Here is a 26,104-nt window from a genome sequence, read left to right on the forward strand (position 1 = left end):
ATGAATAAGTTTAAGTGCTTAAGTATGAAGTCAGCTGAAAGGATATGCGTGCGCGCACAATACCGCACGCGCGGTAAGGCCGCGTCAAGCCACGTGCCGAACTACTAGACGTTTGTAAACACGTGATTAGAGGTGACGGTTTATTCACCCTAACTGTAACGGAAAACTGAATGAAAGGAACTGCATTATTATGTGTGTGCAGTATTTTGCAAACTGCATTTATACTGAATGACGTTATAGATTTTTTTTATTGCGTGAGGAATTTTGACCAGTTTCAGCACATTTTTAATTTCGGTGTTAGGTACATGCCTAACATTATATTCAACAAATCTTTGTCTTATTTAATTTTTTTTTCAAGCAGAAATGCTGGCATAACATCATCATTAATCAATAGTATAATTTAAAAAACCCACCCCTTTTAGTATTTTTATTGTTTTTTTTTTTATATTCAACAAAATATGCCAAGAAATACCAATTGCATATTGGTCAACGTGTGTGCATTCGATATTTCAATTTTCATTTCAGTGGCAACGAAAGCTTCGTGTTTGACGTAAATGTTACTTATGGCGCGGAAATATGACGCCACGAAACCAGCGGTGGGCCTAGACCACCGAGGTGGTATACCATTGAATGAAAAAACTATGGTATACTTAATTCCCGTGGCCTGTGTGGTAGAAATTCCATGGTGTTATATCAGCACTTAGCCGTCCACCGCTGGATGCACATATGCGTTCTACAATGAGCGGCAAGTTCCTCATCTATCTAATGGAGATAATGCTATACTTGTTTTATCGATACAATAGAATGAAACTAAACATTTTTTTAATGTTTGTAAATCTATGGAACTGCGAAATTAAAAACAACTAGTATTCTGTGTGGCATTGCTTAGTTAAAATTATAATAATTGCGGTAACGAATGTGTTAATTATTAATTTAGTCTGCATACTCACATATTTTCTCATTTCGGCGGGTAAATTAAACATTAATTATGAATTTAATATAGCGATGTAAATATATTTTCGGACAGTTAAAAGTAGGACCTCAATTACGGATCTATTTTAAGCTATCAATTATTTTAAATGCTTTCGAAGGGTGCAAATCTGGGGGACCAGGAATATCAGATAAGTTGGATTTTTTGCTGGCAAACTTTCTTATAACCGCTGTAATAGGTAAAACAGTAATGTGCTAAGTACTGAGCGGATAGCTGGCTCGATTTGCAGGTCTAACTAAAGTATATATAGAATTAGTAAAGTCATGATATTGTTATGAGATTTAAAAGCGGAATAGATATTTAAGTACCTACATCCCTAAATTATTTATTGGAACACGCACTATGTTATGTTGTAACAAAGTTCCGTCAAAAACAGCATAACATTACGTGTTTTGCCGAAGGCTTTTCAGAGTACACGCACACCCACGTTACTAATGTTTTGATAATTATTTTCTAAAACTTCTTTATATAAATGCGTTTGTTTATTTACGAAAATGCGTTGAATACTTTAGGATATCAGTCGAAACCAACTTAAGATCAACTCAGAATTAAAATGTAATTCTTCATTTACAAGCTGATTAAAAGCCGCCTACACACAGGTACATTATACTCTAGGAAGTTTACAATTTAAGTAAGTGCCTAAGTAATGTTTTTTGATCGGCCATAAATGCACAACGTAACGCAGTGCCAACTACGTAGGAGGTGTTTCCGCTGCATGCAGACCATTAAAAGTTTTAATACAAATCCATTGAACGCCGTACTGAACTTACATGCGATCACTTCTTGGAATGGCATAACTTCATTGCACTTAGGTACATATTCATGGTACATAGCTTGTTGTAAATATTTGACTATATTGTTACTACACCAAAAGATACGTTTAGTAAAATCGAACCACATACTATATTATCATAGAGCCTTGTGTTTGTTTGACTCAGTACCTACATAATCATTCCCAGGGCACATCGTGTCATCGGCAAAAATAGTTCACGCAACCGTAAAATGATCACCATAAAACTTCTCAATTGCCTTAGCGTAAAAAGCAACTAAGAAACAAACTATTCGCTCGTTGCCCGTTACATATAAGTTAAGATTTAATTTATGAATCCGGCAATATATTCTAGAATATAATAGCAGTTAGCGTGAATCACCGACTAAGATCATATTTATCGGGCGACAAACCAATTCAGCAATTGAGGAAGTCGCAATAAGCAATTTAGGATAGTTCGGTGCATAACCGACGTTTTAAACAAAATGATTTAATACTTGTGTAACTAGTATAATATGTTGTTAAATAATATATGTTGTAATCAAATAATTTAATTTTAATAGACAATTTTGGTGCTGGAAAGTTTTTTTATCATCTTTTCTTCTTTGTAAAGAACTAACCTCTGGTATGTGGTGAAAAGGGCGCTTTTGGGGAGCTGTCTTTTTGTATTAACTAACGTGAAATGGTACCAGTTCAGTTAGACCACTTTAAAGAGACAATAGTTAACTACAATACAAACACTTAGGTATTCTATTTTATAGTTTCAAAAACTTTTCACTTAGTTTCATTAAATTGCGTTGGGAAGATTTAAGTTTTATGAAATGTTAAGTTTACTTTGCATCATCCCTTTACGCTTCAAAGTCGCTTATTTCTTGTTTCAAAAGAAACATAATAACTATTAGGTACATTTCCCATTTTACTCCACCGCTGTCCTATTTAATTGATTTGACCAGACACAACAAACTCAATGAGTTCATTGTTGATCATTGTTAATATTGTTTTAAGTAGTTGCGGTACGTGAAGACTTTGTAGCAATTTCATTTAAAAAGCTGCCGCCGTCATTCAAAGGTCCTTAATAGCTGCGAAACAATGTAAGCATCTACTCCTCTTTAACTTGATTAATTTCTTTCTCTAGCATATTTAAAACTTTTTGCTTTCTAACTCCTCTATTCGGTACGATTTTGACCATATGTGCCCTGTGACTTCCTTGTTAGTCTAGTGGTCACCCGACAAGCTCGGGATTCCCAGATCGATGTAAAATCTATTTGTAGGTTTTATATAACTTTTACGAAGCAGCCCGGAGTCTGGAAGTTGGTGTTCCACCCTTATATCACAAGGAAGTGCACCTGATCTCTTTCGCCGTGTCCTTTTATTCATTCTAAGTCAAAAGCGATCTCCGTCAAATGTCTCATGAATGAAAATCTATGTCGTCCATTTGTCCGTGTGCGTTCAAGCGAATCAAATTATGTGCTTGATTTCAGTATGACGGTATTGTCTCCATTAATAACTTTAGACCGATGCATAGACGTGCGTTCCATTGCTCTCGAGCAAATCTTGAATTGGAACGATTTCTATGCGATTCATTTTGATTCATATTTCTGGTTTGTTTATATGTATTTAAGTTTAAATTGCGAATGACAAATCAATTAAAGTAATAAGCCGACGTGGTCCCTACCATGAGACATCACCCGAGCTTTCTCAAGCCCGAATTCAAATTCTGCGCTAAAAATACACATCCTGCCAAATTAAATCAAAGTGGCATATCGTCCTCGTGCTTTATTGTTGAACAGCAGGATCCGCAGGATGTGGACAGATCAGCGATTATATGCATATTGGCACGAACGCATACGATATGAGTGGTGCACGGAAGCGGCCGGCGCGGCGAGCGGCGAGCGCGCCCAGCGCCGCACTCGACTCGAGCCCTCGGAGCACGTCGCACGCACCGCGCTCGCTCCCGCAGCGAAACTTTACTCGTTCCACGCAGTGATCAGTGTGTTCCCAACGCAGCGTTTATGCACTTTGAAAACTGACAGTTTTGGTTTTGTGTTGTTTATGTTTGTTTTTGTGTCCACATTGGAGGTGATCGGTTTATTTGCAATACGGCCGTCTGTTTACGGTGAGTACGCGTTGTGTTTTAATTTATTTACGTAGGAGCCTCGCACAGCTGATTTATGCGACGAGAGGAGATCGCGCCATGAACGCAGATTACTGTACTAAGGTCGTATAGCCGGTACCCGTTCACATTCTATTCATTATCTTAGCCATTAATTAGACTTAAAAGTTTTCTTCATCAAGCCATCCTTGTGTATCGACATTCAGAATCGATTGATTCACCACTCAGCTAATTACTTAATTTATTACGCACGAATACCATGATACAAAGAGTTACGGTTTAATGCGGTTAGCTGATTAGGTCAATATCCGCATGCAAAACTAATAATTACGGTTTTTACCCAGAACTGCACTATTTGGGCAATAAGTACCTTCTATTGATCAATAAGCAATCACCTGTGAGTGCTTAATGAACAGGCCTTGTTAATTACAAAATGTATGAGTTATTAATTAAGTTAAGTAAATGGGATGTCATGGCACAAATGGGCTGTACCAATATCATTATAAAAACAAACAAGTTTTATAATCACATAGTGAGTCCAATAAAACCGTGCGTTGAAGTCTTTTACAAGCAAATACAAGAAACAAAAAATCTGACGAAATCAAAATGAATCGCAATTTTCCTTAACGAATATGTCTTCTTTGTTTATTCATTGTGTTCACTCTTATCATATGTTTTCATTTGGTCAAGTCCACCCCGATCATCTGAGGAAAAAGCAAAGAAATCATGTCTTTGTTTTACATTAGCACAACAAAGAATTACCAAACAGTATATTATATACCTTCATATTGCAGCCAGGATTTACAACCAGTAACTTTCTCTTAATAATAATCCTTTGTGAATTTCATAATATTAACACTCAGACTTAAACCAGTACTCGGAATTAACAGAAGTCGCATTAAATTATGTAAGTGATAGCGATATGATAAGAAGAAAAAATACAAAAATAAATACTTAAAACATTTCGAAAAAATTGTTAGATATTCCGTAGTTAAGACCAAAATACTGCCCTGATAAGCCGAAAAGCGCTAACTCAATCAGAGTAAGTTTTGAGAAAAACGACTTTTTGTGAATGGATTTTCCCACCTTCAAACGGGGGTTAAAACTAATATTTTTAAAACTGTCAAAACTTATATAAACGTATTTTTGACCCTAGATATACCATTAGATGCGAAATTATTCTAGCTATTGAATGGTATAAAAAAAACTAAAAGGGCGTATCTCAGAGATAGCGCCTTTCGGCTTAGCAGGGCAGAATACTTCATTACATTACGACAGTAATCAAAATAATTCAAAGCAACATACATATTATGTTAACACGCATAACTGTTGTCAATCAGAAAAATGTTGTAATACTCTTATAACCAGGTCCAGTTAACAATTTATTTATTATTGTCCGCAATATGATAAGAGTTATCAATTATTGTTTACAAACTGTGGCCCTACGATTCCTACAAACATGTGCTCCACTACATTGTTGCCATGATAAATTATAAAGTATGTAATTCCTTTACTCGACTACGGCCCAAGTTCACTGACAACTTAAACTTATTTTTTTTTTCTAAAATCAACTGTTCACTATGAATTTTCACGTTCTATTTTCAAAATCTGAACGTTTTTAGTTGATGTTTTAGTTCCATAGTAGTAGTTGACTGTTGCTGTCAATTTCAACAAAAACGCTGTCATCCCTCAAAAATTGTCTATGGAACGTATTACTCAAACTCACTATAAACAGTTATTTTTAGAAAAAAAAAAAGTTTATGTTGTCGGTGAACTTGGGCCAAAGTATAAAGGTATTGCGTTAACTTGTTTATTTTGCTAGTACGCGCACATCACATGTAACATTCTCGATTCGCTTCGAACAAGCTCCATCGTTCCTTCCTTTTGATCCAAGTATAGTCACTATAAACTGCCGCACGGTATTTCTGATTCCGTTTTGCACGATGATTTAACTCACCATTTGTTATTTGTATACCATAGAGGATTTCCTCTTTAACTAGGTTGTAAAACATTGTGTTAAGAACCTATTTTATTGTACGGATCTTTAGAATTCCCCACATATCACGGACAGTACCTACTTCACAACACAACGTTGGAATTTCCTATCAATCTTCATATATACTCGTTCCATCCTTACACTTCATCTACGCAAAGGAATTACATCTCCATTTCGCGTATAAATCTTAATTACCGCGTTAGTTACGAATACCAACATACTCTGTGTCGTGGTGACCTGTTTCTGCAGTGTCGGGTAAACACCTAATCATGTTGTTCTGACATGCAGTCCACAGTTTGTCACGGCTTAGCTCCTGTTATCATACTGGACAACATTTTGTGTGACAGACTACATTTTGTAATATCTTTACTAATATTATAAAGCTGAAGAGTTTGCTTGTTAGCTTGAACGTTAGATAGCCCATTTATCGAGGAAGGCTATAGGCTACTTTTTTATCTGGGTTCGTGGAGATGTTCTCACGAAATGAGGGTGAAACCGCTGGCCAGTCGATTAAATAACTGGTAGGAAAGAGGAACTGATTTCGCCACGTGCCGATTTAATCCTTTATTAATTGTTAATTATAATCTGAACAATGATATTGCTGTGTCAATTTTTGTATTCGAAATGAATTTTGCCTTGTATTATTGAATCAGCCTTCATTATTGATACAATTGAAACGATGATCCCTTCGAAGAAATGTTACCTTCAGCGTGTTCAATCGAAATGTCTCTAATTTGAATCGAACCTTATTTGATTATATTACTTATCAGCTAATATACTAAAATTTTGACTAACACTGTAATTTTATGAAAGTCAAAATGCAAATTCCCTATTAAAGGTTCAAAGCAAGACCTTATAAATTGATTAGCAAGCTGGTAATTTACAGCAAGTCTTGGTCGGCGACTAATCACAACTTTGCATTCCATAAATTCGTAATCCTCCCTCACGCTAAGGCCATTGGTCACACTATCACCGTTCGTCGTTTGTTTAATCAGTTTCTGCTTTTTGCATTGTTGAAGATTTCTCGTGAATCTTGGAATGAAACAAATGAATCTTCTTGTTATACGATTCTTCAATTTCGATAGAAAGATTTAGTGTCAGAATCGGTTCCTAGAAAATGTGAGATTAGTTGTGTAGCAGTGAGTACGTCATCACTGCTTGCGGTAGCGTCGGCGGTCGGGTTGCCTCCCTCCCTCAAAAATGCGCGAGGGGGGCGATGGCTGATCCTCGCGTTATGCTCGTGAACGGGTGCTGCTTGTGGTGCCAGGTCGTCTTACTGACTATATATTAGTTTTTTTTTTTAATTTTGTAAACTCATTTTATTTTGCTTATGTTCTGGCTGAGCGGTCTAATTTACTAATTTACTAGTTTACAAAAGAATAGCACATGTAGGTGGGCACTCCCTTAAATCCTATTCAGTGTAAATAATTGGAGGCTATAATTTTATTTTCATCAAACTTATTAAATGCTTGAGTTAGTTAAGGTATGTAGGGTGAGTGCTAGCTAGCATGTGGTGTATAAATAATTTTTTACTGTAATTTTGTGTCAATATTGCATATTGTCCTCTATTGTGGAATACAAATTACATTGTATACAAATGTACATATCAAACATTGTTTAAGGTTCTTCTAACCTACAGACAGACATGTGTTGCTGGGGAGTTTGTTGCGCCACTTCTTCTTCCCAGCAAAAACACATAGGAAGTGGTGAAGGGTGGGCGTTTTGGGGGCTGTCTATTGTTAATTCCTGACGTTCAAAAAGTGCTGTCTTGCAGCCAAGTTTGAATAAACGATTTTTGATTTTGATTTTGATTTTGATTTAGGGGTCATCAATAGAATTTGGATCTTTAAAAGCAGAACGTGGCAGATCCTCTTGACTATGTAGAATTTATATTGATTCCGGATAATTTGAAACTTTCGTTGTGAACTGTACCTATCTATTATGATTCGTGGAAACTTGAGATCATCCATCCAATATAGTGGACTAGTGCATGTATTTATGCACCTATATGTGATGTTTAGTACGATTCTCAGCGGACACAATGGCGTCTACCGAGGCCCGTAATGTAAACTCACGTGCGTGCCGCCGGCGCATAATCGCAGATTAGGTTACAGTAACTTACCAGATAAATGAGAATACGGACATTGTTCGCGGACAATTCCGGTTAACGTTTGCACTTTGAAAATAATGAGAAATCTACAGAAATACCTGTACTACTTATATCCGATCGAGAACCTTGTAGATTTCTGACACTTGCGCGAATATTAAACTTTAAACTTTTACGTATTTTATCGCGGTTATATTATTATTATTTAATTCCGACGTTTCGGATCCTTTACAGCATCCATTGTCACCTTGTTACCAACTTAAAAGGTATAACAAACAAATAGATAAAGCTGAATTATGTCGATGATGAAATGAAAACCTGAAAGGTCAATACAAACTAGTTGTTTAAAAAAAAGAAACCCAGTTTTGTATTACGTGAAATATCAAACAGGTTACGATGATACCTACATTATAACAAAAGCAGCCTTGCGAAAAAAGTGAGATTATATCTAAATTTCTACCAGTTACTATCATTAACGTTAAATTCACCGTCGGCTTGGACACGCGTTGTTGCTTATGAGTCAGCGATTTAAAAGTATCCTAAATAACTTAATTCAGTTATATTCAGTCAAGTTATTAAGTAATTTCCTATTTCTATAGTAGAAGTTATTAATGATGAGAAAAGCCACATTATGTTCTGTTCAAAACCTACTAAAATCTATATAGCTTCTTGTTTTTCTTTCTCTGTTCTTTCGTGTTCTGTACTTCTTTACATATAAATAGGTTGAACTTCCACGTCGGCGCAAGCATGTGCATCAACTCGTGTTTAATTATCCTCCCACCTCCCAATAACGTTTGGAAACGAGTCGTAAACTGATATAGCATCAAAGCCGCGTAAAAGACATCGCACGCTACGATTGCCCCGATTCACATGAAAACATACTTCCTTTAATTAATTCGCTCGCTAATAGTATCGAATAGCAATAAACACGTTCGCCTGTATCAAAGCTTTTAACATTATATTCAATAGATTTGCATACTATATGGACAGCTGTGAGATGTGGGCGCCTGTGAGCCTCACCTATGTGTATGTTTAATTTATCAGTGTTACTAAGACCGCGTACAAGTTAATTGTTTTTGTGCATATTGTCGTTGATGTGAACGCGCGCACGGAGCGACATTTTCCCGCGGCTGAGCAGGTCGGCTCCCGCGCTCACTCCCACGCCACCAGTCTTCCGTCTTCACCTCATGGACATACAATAGCTACATTACTGCTTATTTTTTCTCCAGCTTTGTTGTTTACATTAATCGTTAACGTGCATCAGGCATTCCTGGAAGAGAAACTTGTCTTTTTCTGATGTTTTGTAGAAGCGAGATGGCTTCCGCGTATACATTTTTTGCCATTAACTCCTATACGATACCGATACCAGTCCTTTGGGAACGGCGTCGATCTGTTCCAATTCAAATGTGGAACACTAAGATAGAGTTACAACCGCTTACAAGATGCACTTTCGTGCTAATGGCTTACGAAGATATCATGGTATAAGTAGCGTTCATAAGTGTCGACTTCGTGTGTCTCATGCGGCGTTTTTTATATTCTGTTAGAGAATCCCAAACTGTTTTCACTGGGAACTGTGCCATCTGGGTGCACTAAAGGTGACAACCGGCCGACTTGGACTTATTTATTGCCCTTTTAAAACACGCAGTATACTCGGCTGGGTTTTTGCGCACATGTTCCCTCAGTTTACTTGGCAGATAGTTGCGGATGTGGCAGAGTGTTTATCATTGGACAACGACATCAGCTCGGCTCAGTGTGATTTTAATTGCCGACGAATTATTGCTTCGTTCTAAGACTTGGAGACGATGGTGCTTTACCGTGAAGACAGGGTTTCGACCTTACACGAACAAAGATTACCGTTGGTTACTGTCATTTTTTACTTTATTTAATTCCGCGAAGTGGTGTAACGGTGTCGCCTCCATTTGTTTTGGTTCGGCGCAGCGCGACGTGCGCCCGAGTCCCGAGTGGTCGCGTTACCTTGGATAAACCATGTCTTATATCATCACTCGTCACTTAACTGATGCAAGCATGTAGTCACTTTTGTTGTTTCAATGGCGACATCCAATGCATACAATTTCAAATGTTCGTTACAACGTTCCACGAAAACAGATCAGTATTGTTATCTTAATTTGCTCTTGATAGTGAAATAATTCCCACTTAGTAACATTATGTTCAAAGTGGAACAATTTATTTTTAATTACTAAGCAAAGAATGCAACATCGTGGGAAAAGATTAGTGTAACGCGTGAGGAATGGACCAACGCAAGTGAAATTTGACCTGTCCACAACACGTGCGTGCCTAGATACTTGTAGTGTAGGCATAAATAAATAATTCCCGTATAAAATATGAACATGCACAAACTCATGCCTATTTCGCATGTTATAAATATAATCAATTTTCCTATTGTGTGGTGCTGTACTCACACAGACACAATGTGCTTTAGTGTGTGAAGTCTAAACTCGTACTCCCATGATTTACTTGGTTTTCATTCATCGTAATGTATTTGCGTCGTCTCTGAGCCAATTACTTTACCAAATCCACTTTATCTCGTATAACTTTGAATGCAATAGTTCTGATACATATTGAGACGTAAGCATGTGACCTTACTATACGAGACAACAGAAGTTTTCCTCTCCCAACAGGGCAATGATTGAGGCAGCTATTGACGTAAAATTGATAACCGAAAAATATATTGACGAAATAGGTAGTTAATTCATTAAAAACAAGTTGTTGTTACATGTTAGATCTAAACAACGTTAAATCCGTATTTATTTAAGTAGGACGAGATAAAATTATAATATCCCGAACAAAGAATAAATTGCACACGACTAAGAAAGTCTTACATCTCATTAACATTTGCTGAGGTTATCTATACTATTAGAATTACATTCCATTTGAAAGAAAGACTGTTTTCAAGATACGTTCCAGAATTCCGCAGAATCTAAGTTTTCCTTTATAAATCAAACCCACTAATCATTATCTATCGCATTAATTATGATACATGAATCATAAGAACCGACCACCCACCCATCCAGCAGATGTTTATTATTTAATTGCTATTATGACATAGTACGTACCTACTTAACCAACAATCGCTTGATATTTTGGGAAGTCAAAGCTTTTAATAACTGCGCGTGGTATGCATATGCAAATTTGCGAAACAGGCATTGTACGGCTTAGTCATATCACGGAGAAGTGTCGGCGTCTAATATTGACAGTGTTCCGCACTAGGTACAATTCGAGTGCACATAGGAGCCGCGCCGGCCACTCGCCGCAGGACGAGGCGAGGCGGGCGCGGGCAATGAAAGTGACAACTGTGTGTACGAAAGTGACTCGCTAGATTTATTTACACTTGTTCGAAATAGACGCGATCACTTCTAAAACTGGTGTCCACTTTACGTCTGTGGCCCCGTCCGCTTCGCTATTTATATCGCTCCAGGCGGAGATCTGCCTCCTTCTATGGCAAACTAGAATGTGCTCAGCACAACACGCCAATTAACCGCGTGTTTTGTCCATTGAGACATTTTTATTCCATTTCTTTGCTTCGAATTAATTGCTGGTCACCGTTTCGTACTTTTTTCTAAAGTCTTACATGACGTACAATTCGTTTTACGTGAGGTCGTCGAACCTTTTAATGTTCCGTGGGTGCGTAAACAATGCCACAAGATTTAAGGGTTTCAGTGTATGTGTGGTGATAGTTTACACATTTACAAAACCAATTCTTGTTCCGTTACTTTTTATGTGCATGGCCAAGATGAAAGGGCCTGGTCTGAGCAGTCAGCCCACATGACACTAATAGAAACAGGAAATCGAATTTCGCGCGTGTGTGACCCGCCATATAACCGAACCCGATAAAGTGGGATGCTCAAGTCAGGTCAGACTCGAAACAATAACCCTGTAAATGGAGCAGCTAGTAATGATTCAGTGATTGAGTCGCGCCAGCGAGTGAGAGCGCCCAATTGAGTGTGTACCTAATACAATCGGATATGGCACTCAATATGATGGAAGGGGCGATCCGAACGAAAAATATTCTCGATATCGAAATGCAACAAATGTGATTGACGGTTAAGTTCTATTACGTGTAACATTCGTAAAGGGAACTTGTTGATATAACTATATGTAAAGAATGTTGATTATAGTATTTCTTCAACTGCTGCTCGATAAAAGTAAAAACGAATGAGCGAGGTTCAATTATCAAAACTACCGAGAGAGAAATGGAATGTCCCAAGTAGTGAGATAATTTCGATTTCCTTTTATAGAAAGTAAGAATGTTTCGATAGGTGGTATAGCGGTGATGTTAACAAGTTGCTGATGCTGCTTCACCCGGGAACCTGTTCGCCACTCCGGTGAGGCTGCGATTAGTGGCGCGCCTGACTTATTACAGAGGCCTACATGCGCACCATAGGTCGCAGTTCCGTATCTGTCACGACACTTTCTAGAAACATGACCTTACATTAAAACGCAACTAAATACCCATTCCATATGAAACTTTAAAATTATATGTCATGCAACGCATAACTTAACCACAATAAAAGAAATAACATGCACCGAGCTCAGGTTGATTAAAGGTTAAGGTAAAATAATGCATTATCGCAAATGTTTAACCCGCTTGCTTTTAAATGCTTTTGTTTGAAGTGGCAACCCAGTTAATCGATTTAGCCGCACGTGGCTTCAAGAGTTTGTTGGTTTCCGATAACGATAAACGAACATCAGTACACACGATAAGTTTGTTATGGAATAAAAACAGGAGTAACAAGAACGTCTCTCGGCTCGCGAACTCTTGACACCTTGACAATGGCGTAACCAGAGCTGCTTGTTGTTTAGCTAATGATATCGAACATACAAACGCGGAAGATGACATCCCAGGAACAATTAAAATGTATCCAACACCGTAATATAATATATCTACAGTGTTGCTACAGAGAGTCGGTGCATTATAAGAATAGCTCCTACAAACCACTGATCTCAGAATAAAGGAAAAACATAAAGCTGGTACGGCGAATCTTATGACAAACAATTGAAGTTATTATTATGTGTGTGCTCAATGAACTCGTCGGCTACAGTTAAAACGGACTCTTTATGATGTAGATGTATAGTTTCAAATCAATCTTTTATATCCAGCGTTTATATAGTGTAGACTATGGTTTTATAAAATATTATGATATGTCTGAGAGCACTCGCAATAGTTTTATTTGAATCAATATACATTCTTCTACGTGATATTAAATATTATCTACCTACAGCACGTATCGGTTGAAAGAAAGACCCGGAGTTGTTCTCAATCATAATATTAGTCAGAAACTCAATAAAAGTAATTTTGAACGCAACCCATTCAATTTTATGGCGGCATGGTACACGGAACAGATTAATTAACAGTTCCTTCTTGACTTCTAAAATAAATGAGTACGAATGTTTTTAATCATTATAAACGTGTTCGTCTGTCGACGACGGCGGTGACGAGTACGTATGGTGTATTCAACTTTATTCATAAAATAAAAATACGGCATCTGTACACATGCCTCGTCATCGTCTGCCAGTATTTCCTTACTGGCACACTAGAACTCGTGGAACATGCGTTACTAAAATTAATATACTCGTAAAATAAATGAGTGAATAATCCGAAAATCGGTACTACAAGAGGGACGTGTATTTAAACTGTTTTATATATTTTTCCAAAACACGTGCACCTATAGCTATACCACCTGCTGTCATATTAAAGTAAACATAATGAATAATTAAAGCAAAATAAAATTACCGGTTTCAACCAGGTTGGCCTTTATTGGCACTTTTGTTCGACAAAGAAAATCCTTGCACTATCGATGTTATCGTAAAGCAAATCTGATCTGAGGTGAGATTCAGGGCTCTATAGGACTGCCACAAGCTACTGACATACATGTAAATATAATAAGAAGGTTCAGCTTTAATTTTTAGACTCTGTGAATGCAATGCCACCCTCTTTGGTATACATACCTATATTTACGTAAGTTGCTACCTGTCATGAAGGGTCGGGTCGCAGGTGCATGTACTGATCCCACGCAAATAAAATCCCGAATACAAACCTCTTTAGAATTGACGTAATGATAAATTATTAGGAATAGACGAAACGGAAGAAGTACTATCCTACTTGGTGCAATTATTTATTAGCAGTTGATTTTATTGAATTTGTAACTCAACAAATGGGCTGATGCTGGCACAGGAACATGGGATTCAGGACCTTTGGAAATACAGATTTGGCAAGCTGTTTTCATTTTACATTAAAAATGCCATGCCTTCGGAAATAATTTCAATTTATTTGTAAACAAAACCAAATGCAACAACTAACATGTGGGTACGTACATGCCCGCCCTCCCTAGGGGGACATTCCTCAGTTCTCCCCCAACCGAGATGCTTCCCTTCAGTTAATGGGCGACGGGGCAACCAACGAGACAGGAAAACATCTAAGGTAAGGTGAATACACTGTAATTGCCGACAGTAAAAACATTTGCACGTGAAAATACGAACGTACCGTCACTATCGCTACTGTCAAACATAGGTAAATATTCTACCATTGTTGTGATATCTACTATTGGCTATCTAAATCGAATATTTGAAATTCCCTTTCATGCGGCAAAATTGATTTGTTGTTCATACATTTCAAATTCAATCAAGTATCGACTGCTGTCGCGTATATTCGAACGTGAATAGCTAAACATAAATAATGATGGCCACTTTTGAATGGACCCTGGCCAATAACGAATAAAAAAGTTCTGCTGTCTGGCAGACATTTACAATATCTGATATGTCTAATGCACTAAAGCATTGTTCCTAAACGCACGTGATTGCTTTAAGTCTATCGGTCTCACGATGGCAGGTATGATATCTTTTGTCCCTGGTAGCTTACTATGTTCTACGCATATTGAAAATTTTATTTAGCTTGATATGCAAAATTAACACATCATTCTTCCAAATGGCCCATTGAATAGTCGGAACTTTCGTATCGAAATTACGCGATAGTTCAATTTGCAATTGAATTGCAAATATCCGGCCGCCGTTATATCGGCTGTGCTAACAATGGTCTCACATTTCATTCTCGCGCACCTACTACCATACATCGCTTGTAATCATTACTTCGCTGAAATTCACTAACGGCTGTTCTAATATTCTATCTATCTTTTACCAGAGATAATGGTTTGACGCTAGCCCCATACAAGTAATGTCAAATTGCTCTAGTATAAGCAAAACAAAAGAATATTGGGAACGACCACCATTCTTGACATAAGCTTCGAACAAAATAAACTTTTTAATTTAATAGTAAAATTCGATCAGTATTCAGCCAATTAAAACGAACAAGTTAATTCGAACCATGGAATCGGATAAATTCATAAATTCACTTGTTTATGTAACGATTAACTCAAAGCCGTGTAAAGTTAACGAGATCAGTTTTCAGTTGTAGAATTCGTCGGAATTTGTTTATTTTGGACGTGGTAAACTCGGCCTCAGTATAAACATAAGACATTCTTGACAAATGCATTGCTTAATTACCATTTACGAAAAGCTGAACGAATTGTTGTTTTGGTTAATGGAAAAAGAAGGTTCGACATCTCAGAATGCCAACAGAGATTTGTCAGTTTGTACGTTTAATGAGACTACCTTGAAAGTCCTTTGTGAAGTAAACTAAGTTACACGGATATAGTGCATGCAGTCCGCACAGAGATCAAAGTCCGGTATTCTTCGTAACCTTTCAATAAATGCGATGTTGACCGTACAAGGAAACCTGGGACTGCGTATGGTATAGCAACCACTTATTAGCTTCCAATCTTGGTTATAATGAGCATAGAAAAGCAGGCAAATGGTTTATTATTCAGATTATAAGACAGTTAATTAAATATAAACAATTTATCAGTAGTGTGTATAAAACATTTGTATTGTTAAAGACATATTTTATAATGTCAAGCAATCAACTGCATTTTAAGACAAGCAATAAAGTCCTGTTTATATGCTTGACATTTAAAAAACTAATTTATTACCTACTATATTTAGAAAATAATTATTCGCAGTAGCCATGACACAAATCAGCTATGACAATATCTTAGCTCTTTAAGTACGCTTCTATTTTCAGGCACAACCTATATCATATTAAAAAAGTCAAGTGAAACTAAATATCGGTAAACTAATCATTTTGTTCCGACAAGGCTAATTTTGTCTCGATAGTCAAACAAAGTGGAAGTATTTCAATCACTAAGTACACTGACCAATTGACAAGAGAAAGTTATTTAGAGGACATCAGATTGTTTTGGTTGGCAGTAGTCAGAACAAATTTGATATCTGTGGAGTGTACTGTCTAAGCCCACGTTGGACCTTCATCAATACAAAGACATGTTTGTTGTCATCTTACATTCATGCAAGTACACCCACTTCGCGTCTCATGCTGTGGCCATGAAGCCAGCGACTACTAATTGTAAAGCGAGATAATGAAGTAATCAGTGGAATTAAAAAGTATTGTTGTTTGTTTAGTTATTTTATTAAACAGAACAAATAATTTATGTATGAACGTGATAAACAATTTGGGTGTCATGAATTATGCAATCCTTAGTTTCGACCTGCAGGTGGCTCGCACAAGAAATTATCAAATGTAATTTTAAAATTTATTACATCTTTATGGCCATACTGCGATGAGCCCACGGATTGATCAGTTATAGAGATGACAACCGTTTGTAGTTTACATTATTAATTGATTACTGTCGGTCTAGAGGTCTAGAACAAGTTATAACTCGAATGCAATAAAGCCTACCAACAATTTAACGGTGACAACATAAGTAAATTAGAATCAAGGTATTTAACAATTGCATGCAGAATTTATTTATAATTTTTATAATTTAAAGCATCATCATCGTCATCGGATAATCCAAACAATCCGGTATTTTCCAACCCAATGGATGTATTGTTTATAAAGTATCTGCCTACGTTTTGTTTAGTAAACATAAATACCACATAAATAAGAAAAACAATAATAAATATATTCTTTCAGAGCTGTGGTATTCAGCCGCTATTGAAGTGCACATCGCGATGTGCGCGACATTATCTCGTGATCAGCTTCTTACTAATTGTCCACCGAGAGGCGAGTTCAAACAATCGCCACCATTGTTCCGAATGCCAAGGAGCGACACGACAATAGTGCAAACGTGTTTCGCGAGGTAAAAGTGCCAGCAAACAATGGAATCGATGCCTATTTGATTCCGTGCTTTCCCTTTTGTCGAATGGTGTGCTTGAGCGAATTTTCATAATACCTCTGTTCCGGTAAAGTACGCAACTAGGCAGGTACTATAACTATAATAATGTAAATGCTATTCACAAACTCTGAAGACAGTTTGAACAACAGTCGGTATCACTTAGAACGAATTCTCTTTGTAACGTGTAGAACAGAGAGCGAGTAAAATATGCGCAAAGCTCTCAACTAACAGCAACAAGAACATCGCTAGTAGCATCATCAATTTTATAAACAGGATCAGATTAGGATTTCATGACTCCTTAATTATCAAATACTTGAAATTAAAGTAGAGGGTAGCCATCAAAATGTCGACTAATTAAGATTGTAATTACGAAGTTCAAACATTCCATTTTGGTTTAATGTCCGACAGTAAGTGGAAGTAAGTTGATATCTAGCCTATTTTCGACCACAATAACATAACAGCAAGTAATAAGATATCGATGCTAAGGGTTAACCCTGTGTTGTGTAATGTAAAACAAATATCGAAATAGATGTAAATGCTTTACAGCAGTTAGTTAGCGGTATTTGCTCTGGAGATTGTAGTGTACCGGTAGCTGCAGATACTAAGTTTGCTTACAAATACATGTATTACAGTAGACTGGCCGTACTGGTGCACTAAGTATACTCCTCTACCTAAGCAGAAGCTCTTATTACACGAACTTGGATATTAATTTAGTCTCAGCAAATAATATGTAAAGATCTACAAATCAATATACCGACGTTGATATCTGAATACGTAACTAATTAGGTATAAGCAAAGTGAAGTAAAGAAAGTTTTACAGATGATCCCCGCTTCTTCAGGTGATGCTGAAGTTAAAAGAAGACAATAATATATTGTCTCAATCACCGTGCTGTAGGAAAACGCATTGACAACAGATAACATATGATGTCACCAGAACTAGCGCTGATGTTTACCACTACCCCGATGAGATCACATCGAGCATCAAATGCCAATAGACAAGTAAAATAATGTTCTACGATAAAAGGTAATATGATAATGTTTAAATGGCGGTTCAAAACGCTTATTCGTTTATTATGGGACATTATAACGACGATCTCATTAACGTGGATTGTTGCCAAAAATACCAACTTTCGCGATAACTGCGTCAAACTGCTAATAATACAAAGCTATAGTTTACTATAGTGACGTCATGATTTTATTTTCTGTTAAAAAGTTGAGCATCGAATCATTAAATCCAGGCGACTGTCTGTCTAATAAAATGTTTTGTTATTGTGAACGTCTCGTTTAAACAATCTTGAACGAAAATCTAGAACGAAACGACATACGTCCGACCACTGTGTGTTGATTAATTACAAGTAGTTTTCAGTTGTTTATTCTGGTAGCATGTGTTTCTATCACGTTACTAATTTGTAAACCACTTGTGGATTTTCGTGTAACTATTTATAAAGTCATCGTCTAATGTTCATTAATATTTGACGGGCTGCAAACCTTGACATCTTTACGCCTTACCTATGATTGCACCCGCAACTAATTTAAAATTTATCTACAATCGTTACCGTATCTTGTAGCCTGGCGCTATCTTAATTATTTGTCCTATTTCGTTTACTGTGTCGTGTGGTCACCAAGTAATCATTTCCAACTACTTAATCTATGGGTTCTACGCTCGCTGTACTTAGATTGTCATTACCCACCACTTTGATAATTACCTTCGCCCTAAATATCCAACGTGACTAATTTGTACCGTTTTGTTCAATGCAGTGATTTGGGTTTTTTGTATCTTACGTTGACCTATTAGATGTACCTTTTCCTTCTTTTTATGTTAATTATTATAGGTAAAACGTCCTTGGCATTGATTTTTTTCTTGAAATCATAATACTCATCAATATGTCAAGGAATTCATGTTTGTCTATTTCTCGGAATAAAAAACTCATGTTTTATAGTAACTTTGGCTGTTATATCTTTAGCATACAGTATTGGTTTTTGTAAATACTTCACGATAATTACAAAGCAAACACACTTAATGTAAGAGCACATAAAGACGTAAAAGTTTTACGTGTGCGGTCAAGAAACCGGCTGCCTTATCGATCTAATGCAATATTAATGAATGCGGTTCGGCTACTGTATGACCGCTCCTTAATGCTCGTAATCTTGCTGCCAATAGGCCCTTCGCGGTTTTTGTATCAACCAGAAAATAAAAGGAAACTTTCCACTTACTATAAGTATGATGACCACGATGTCAGCTTGTTCCGAGACGTCTGTCATCCCCTAAGGAATATCTACGAAGTCAGTGTACAGTCGCGTACTGTCTCTTGGGTGACAAGATATCAATCAATCAATTCATTCTATTGCAAGCTGTTTTTACCTTGTTTAAAAACCGATAAATAGACGTTTAATAAGAAGGAGTTGCACATGCAATTTAGAATAATCAAGTGAAAGACAAAGAATTGTGATTATTTTAATTTATTGGAGTCACGGATCATGGTCGAGATGAAGAAATGTGTAAATATTGCGCGCATTGAAATCACATGACGAATCGATATAATAATCATTGCTTATCAAGAAAACTAACATTCTTCAGCTTTAATTAATGTAATTAGTCATTCGCAAGACCAAACAACATGACAGATTTATTGAAACATAAAACAACAAGCATGTTGTCACATCTCCAAATAAACATTCCCTGCAAGTCACACTTGAAAGAAAATATTAATATTCTATTACATTAATTAAACTCAGTGTACAGATTTATTTGTAATGAGTTATGTAGTGCACTGTCAGTCATCAGTACCTGTCGTTCCGAGAAACAATTTCTCCTAATGACAAGTGCTCTTAAACAAACTCAGTGCTATCTCTAATGACACAAACAGCGCTAACTAGGAGTGCTTTCATTAGTACGCTTGCATACTATCAGTCTTACTTGTTGCTACCTCCTTGTTACCTCCGACTTCGAAGGATTAAAGACATGTGTGACGTCATCAGCCGTATTTTGAGCTAGGCAGAGTTACAGTTACAACTGACATCAAAGTTGACAACATCGATAGGTACTATAATAGGTATTATCTGCTTTGGTTCTCGAGCCTCGGTGAACTGTACTACGTGAACAGTATTACATCTTTTGTTTGTTTTGATAGCATTTGTTTTTATTCATTGATATTTTTATTGACTAGTTGGTAGTTCCTAGAGATTCCAAGCGACGTAGTTACTCATATCTTATCTTAATGTTATTGCGGCAATTGTGTACCCGATACTATTAGACAAAATTTTCCGTCTTAATTTACGTTGTTAGAGTCTCATTCATCTTCATTGACTTATGAATCGACTGTGTTTTGCCGTGTCTCAGGCATAAAACAGTTACCTACATAGTGCTTAATATTTTATGATAAAAACTTTTATTACTTTACCTCCTTTTTCAAAAAGCTTTCACAAGTTTAAAAAGAACGCCACAGACGCTGCATATTTTGTAACAAAGTGCTTACATATTATGCGTTAGATGCTGGAAGGTATTTAAAAGGAGGTTCCGTCTTGGAACATAACTAAGAAAGTAGATAATGTCAAAACTTCTTCGATCTTAAGCATATGGCGATATTCGAATAATAGAGTCTTGTTAATACTTTTATACCACTTTGAAGTTACCACGCTGTGCCCGGAACAGAGCGAGGAAGGAAGTATTGTTCCACTGCAGAATACTAAATAAGTACATAATGATTGAAATAGATATTATAGTACCTAACACACTAAGCACGTAATATAACGATAATTTTAAAACACAACCAAGACACTTCCTTAACGGTGTTTTAATAATGCTCTTTGTGCAGATAATAAATAATTTGCATACCATTAGATCATGCGATGACAAAATTAAGTGAAAGTGCCTCCCACTCGCCGTAGGTAATGGCATAAAATATTCAACATTAAAATAAGCACCAAACATTAATTAGTGTCGCAGTGCAGTCATGATGTTTGCAGAAAGAATAGAAAGTAAAGGCTCGTGCACACAGCATTGTCCCGCGCTCGGGGGACGCAGGCTTCGATGCTAATGCGGAAGCTGAGCCAGCGACGTGCCGTCCTGCCCGCGGCCAGAATTGTTAATCGCCTCATTTATCATCGCAGACGAAAGTGAAAACAGCTACTGTGTAAATACTATTGTGAATGCATCTTTATTCTTTCGCTACATTGTGTCCGCACAATACAATAAAACAAGCTATCGATAGATGTTTTGTTCAAGTTTTTTTCTCGTTTGCAAACTATTATTTAATTAGGTAGGTATCTAAATTGAATTGTATTAATAGTATTGCAAAATATATTGGAATTCCATTAGGTACCTTTTTTATACAGGCAAGTATATTGTTAGTAGCAGAAGACTGGTAACAGTCTAACAGGCAATAGTTTTATTAGGTATGGTAACTACATAACATCGTGATATATGGAGAGTTTTTAAACATAATAGAAGTGACAATGTAATAACGATATCATCAGCGATTGTAATATTAAATTGTGACATAACATTAGCATTGTGTGGCAACGTTCGCAACATGGACTAGTAAAAGTGAACTCCATTGTATCTGATGTGCGGTAATAGCTCCGCCTCTAATGGATCCAGCCATGGAGCAGTTCTTGACGTGACTGTCATTCTAATGACACTTTTAATAAGAATGCATTTGAAAAAAGAACGCAATTTTTACTTCGTTCATTTTGCGTGCTGGCCATGGCCGTGGGAAAGTGCCAGAGACAAACATAAATCACGAAGGAGTCCGAAAAAGACCAGCAGTTAGTTTTATAACATTAATTCTATTCCCATGCGCACTATAAATCCTTATGTCGAGATATAATCTGGGAGAAATTTTGTATCTCAGTAGATGTACAGTGTCTAATTTTACTTGACATAATTACAACAAGCCACAAAGTTGTCAACGGGCAATTAAATATTATATTCAGACCTTATTCTCAAATTAACTTATAAAACTCGGTAAACTGTCTCATGCGTAGGTAATACCATTTATTCAAGTCATAATAATTCCAAAAATAAATTAATATAGGTAGTAAGTTTATTTTAGTCAATATTCATAAAAAAATACTAATTAGATACAATAAAAACTGTGAGTGATAAGCATCATTTATTTATTTAATCATTAAAGTATTTGGCTACTGCTTGCGAAACCTCACCACATTTCAAGTCGTCAAGTATTTAATTATGAAGCACTTACAAAATCTTTACTTTATTTTAAACAGTCTTAGTTGATTGGTGTGGTTAAGGACCAGTTTACTTCACTAATCAGTGCAAACGATGCAAAATTACTAGAACTGCGTAAAACTACATACAATCAAATGAAAAAAAAATCTTTCAATTTACCTTTAAAAATATTTTCAATGAGGATGCTGACTTTCGTAAGTAGGTTGGTTCCACGAGTAATTTCTAGTGATACATGAATCATACAAATAATTGAGTATGTTGAACAATGCAGATTTTTATCACTAACAAAAATTAACATGATTATCTATGGACAAGCATGAAACGAAACAGTTATTTTACAATTCATAGTTTGTATTGTAACATTTACTATTCACAAGTTCGATGTAATTAGGTACACGTGTATTCTGTGAAGAGAAAACAGTAATGCACCTACTTATTCTGTTATAATAATTACCTACTTTTTCCAATCAAATTGCAACATTGTGCCACAAAATCGCTCTACGGGATGCTTGAGATTTCATTATTCCTTTTAATTGCAATCTTCCTGTTATTATCATTGTTTCCTTTGATCGCAATTTTTAATAACATCATATTACAGAGTTTCCTTTTTTAAAAGATAAATAAAACGCTTCAGTGGCTCTATGATCGACAGAAACTATGTAAACTACGTCACCATGATGTTCTATGTTTAGCTGGCTGAGCTACCCCTCAAACATTACCTTGACAATGGTGATTTATATATAGTTTGTTTCCAACTATTTTAACATAATCACGCTAGAATCGTAAACGCCGACGAAAAATGTTGCCATCTTTATGACATCAACGTGATAGGTGACGTGACAGCAGTAATAAAGTGCGTTTTATTTCGCATTTTCGTGCGTATGCAGCCATAACCTTTAGGTCCATGTTTATAGCTGTAAATGTGCGTGTAACTACAATTCGCACCTTGTAAGTTCTTTTTTTAGGATCTACTATCACAGCGAAGGCATGTACTTTCAATAAAACATCAATTCGATAAAAGATAACTTTTCGAAGAAACACAAAGCCAGTTCATTTCTTCGAAAAGTGCAGATACGGTGTAATGCTAGACGAGATTTTATATAGTTAGTATTTGTAGCAAGTCCTTAGCGGAGCGAGGTGGCGCCAGCTGGCATTCTTGTCTCGGCCAGGAGCAACTTTCATGAATAGTTAACTGACTAGTTTTAGTTCTAGCCTAGGATCGCGCTTTGCAAAGTAAACACTGTTCGATACAACGTCGCGTTTTAAATAAACATGCAGCACTTTACGTATCTGTTTGGAATGTAGATAAACAATGTTTGATTCATATACGAGGTTCTCCTTACAAACATACAAACTCAAGGGCCGTGAGAAATGCCCTAAATCTGTGACCAGCCAAGCGGCAACTTTTCCTCAAACTTACTGGAAAATCTAGGATTCTATTACGCATGCGCTGAAGTGTTGAAGCAACAGGGATGATTCATTGTATTTTGTTAATGAACATGTTAACATAAAGACATGTACTTTTAATTTGTTGACAGTGTGTTAGTGTTTTAGGTTATATTTTCCAAGTAGGATGATTAATAATGAAACCTAATCTGTTCGAGGTGCAAACCCACACTGCTCAATGGCTCGACCAAGTAACTGCACTAAGTTTACTTAGCGTGCTGTCGTACAAGATCACAATTAACTCAACAATCAATTGTACACGATGTCGAACACAGTAACTGTTGTTTTAGAAACGTTTACGGAGCAACCAGATGTATATCGTATAATTTTGTTATGCTATAAAACATTGAACTTGCATTCAAGACATTTTATGTGTCTAGACTAATATTATCAGCTATTGTTTCATATTTCTGCAATAGCATTTAACTTTCATGAGTTCAAGAGTAAGCACTGACATTAAACATAGCGTACCTATAATAATCTCAATTTTTATTTATCTTGTAAGTGTCACTTCGTAAAACGCGCCCACACTACTAAAGTTTTATAAGATCTTTTTATGATGTAGCTCAACATGATCGTAATAGTTACTAAGTAATGCTCATGTACATAGAAAGTTATTTGACTGTAAGTAGTTTTTAATTTAAAGAAACCACAATGATAGCAAAACGACAATAACATGAGACATGAACGATTGGGTCTTCTGATAAAGTCCTAATATTGTTGCCACTAATTAATTTAAGTACATTATTGGAAAACACGGTTAGTTATCATGTATCGAAGGTTGTAGATACACAGTCGTAGAATATGGAGTCAATCATACAGTGCCATAGATACTGCGTTTAAGGCAACGTTAGAGCTTCCCCACTACGCATCATTACCGTACATAAGTGCATTCATTTCAATACAATACTCGTTCAGTTTTACTCGTACATATTTTTCTTGATTTATTCAATAACCTCTTTATCTTGCAACCTTTTGCTCTCATAAAGTCTTATCATTCAATTAATTATTTTGTGACAATTAAAATTTTGTATCACAACGCCACCCATACAGCGGTCCTCAGCGTGACGTGTGCGGACATTAGTCGGTTATACAGTAAATTGTTAGAAATCGAAGTGAAAAAATACACTGTTTTTATACTTACAATGATAAAAAGGATAAACACTAGTGTCTACATGTGTTTGTGTAACGGAAGGAACTATTTACTCAAAGTGGACGTGACAAATTGCTATTGCAAATACTTGGGTTACTGTTTAAAATCAAGAAGACAGAACTAATGTTCTACCATCAGATTTATTTAATAAAAGCATCTCTATAGTGAAGTGAATGCGTTCCATTTCACCAAAATATTAACGTTGTGGATGTTTTCTTCCAATGGTACGTGCTTTGATTACTTCCAACAGTACGTGATACAAAATGTATTCCACTGTAAACAAACGTGAGTAATTGTGCAGATATTTATTAGCATAATCTTACTTTATATGTACCTCATTCCCTTCTTGTTCTGTATTTGGCGTCGTGTCTAAGCAAGTGGTTTAATTCTGTAGCTCGGCGTAAGCTTTGTAATGATAGCAATTAAATTGAACTTATTTTATATGAATGTCACGAACGCGGAGTGCTTACGGATTCAACGCTTGAATTTATAAGTGACGTCACAAAAACAAAAGAAATGCTCCAGGTATGAGACATTAACAATGATCCTACAAACCGCATATACTGCCAGCGCGACCGGCGCTCGCGTATTTGGTTTTATCGACAGAAATTTGCACACAATGTTTAGAAACAAACGGCATCGATGTTTTGCTTTCACGACTCATGCCTGAGAATCATTGTACTGTTATTACTTACTTTATTTATTCACTTATTTTTATTCTCCAGGAATGTTGAGAGTCAATCATTTGATTATTGTTCGGCGAGGGATCAAAAGGTTATAGAAATTATTGAAAAGACGTGCACCTGTCTAAAAGATACCTCGGTTATAGTCGTACATTGTATTCGTTATCTTCTTATTCATTGTATTTTATTAATGATTAATTTGATCATGTTTCCACACAAGTATAAAGGTTAAAGAAATGGAGTCTTTGTTCCTGAAACAATTGAGAGACCATAATAAATGAGCGCATTACAGAACATAGTCGGATTCTCGGGACTCGGTCGCCCGAGACGTCCAGTGTTTACCGTCCATACAAACCAATATTGACATTCTCTTTGTCTACTAACTGACGACTAATCTCTTTGTATGGGATATTCTTTTGTGTACTCCATATCAACGGGAGAGGCACCTA

General features: G+C 36.4%; 1 protein-coding gene across 1 annotated transcript in view; it reads left to right on the plus strand.

The window, feature by feature from the left end:
• Positions 1-3,548: 3,548 nt before the first annotated feature.
• Positions 3,549-26,104, plus strand: part of LOC110375793 (uncharacterized) — a 37,946-nt gene continuing 15,390 nt past the window's right edge. Inside the window, exon 1 of the mRNA XM_021334050.3 lies at positions 3,549-3,876. Coding sequence (XP_021189725.3) covers positions 3,564-3,876 — 313 coding nt within the window. The 5' untranslated portion in view covers positions 3,549-3,563. The remainder of the gene's footprint in view (positions 3,877-26,104) is intronic.

This window comes from Helicoverpa armigera, chromosome 2 (assembly GCF_030705265.1).
Source record: "Helicoverpa armigera isolate CAAS_96S chromosome 2, ASM3070526v1, whole genome shotgun sequence".
In the NCBI taxonomy this organism is placed as follows: Eukaryota; Metazoa; Arthropoda; class Insecta; order Lepidoptera; family Noctuidae; genus Helicoverpa; species Helicoverpa armigera.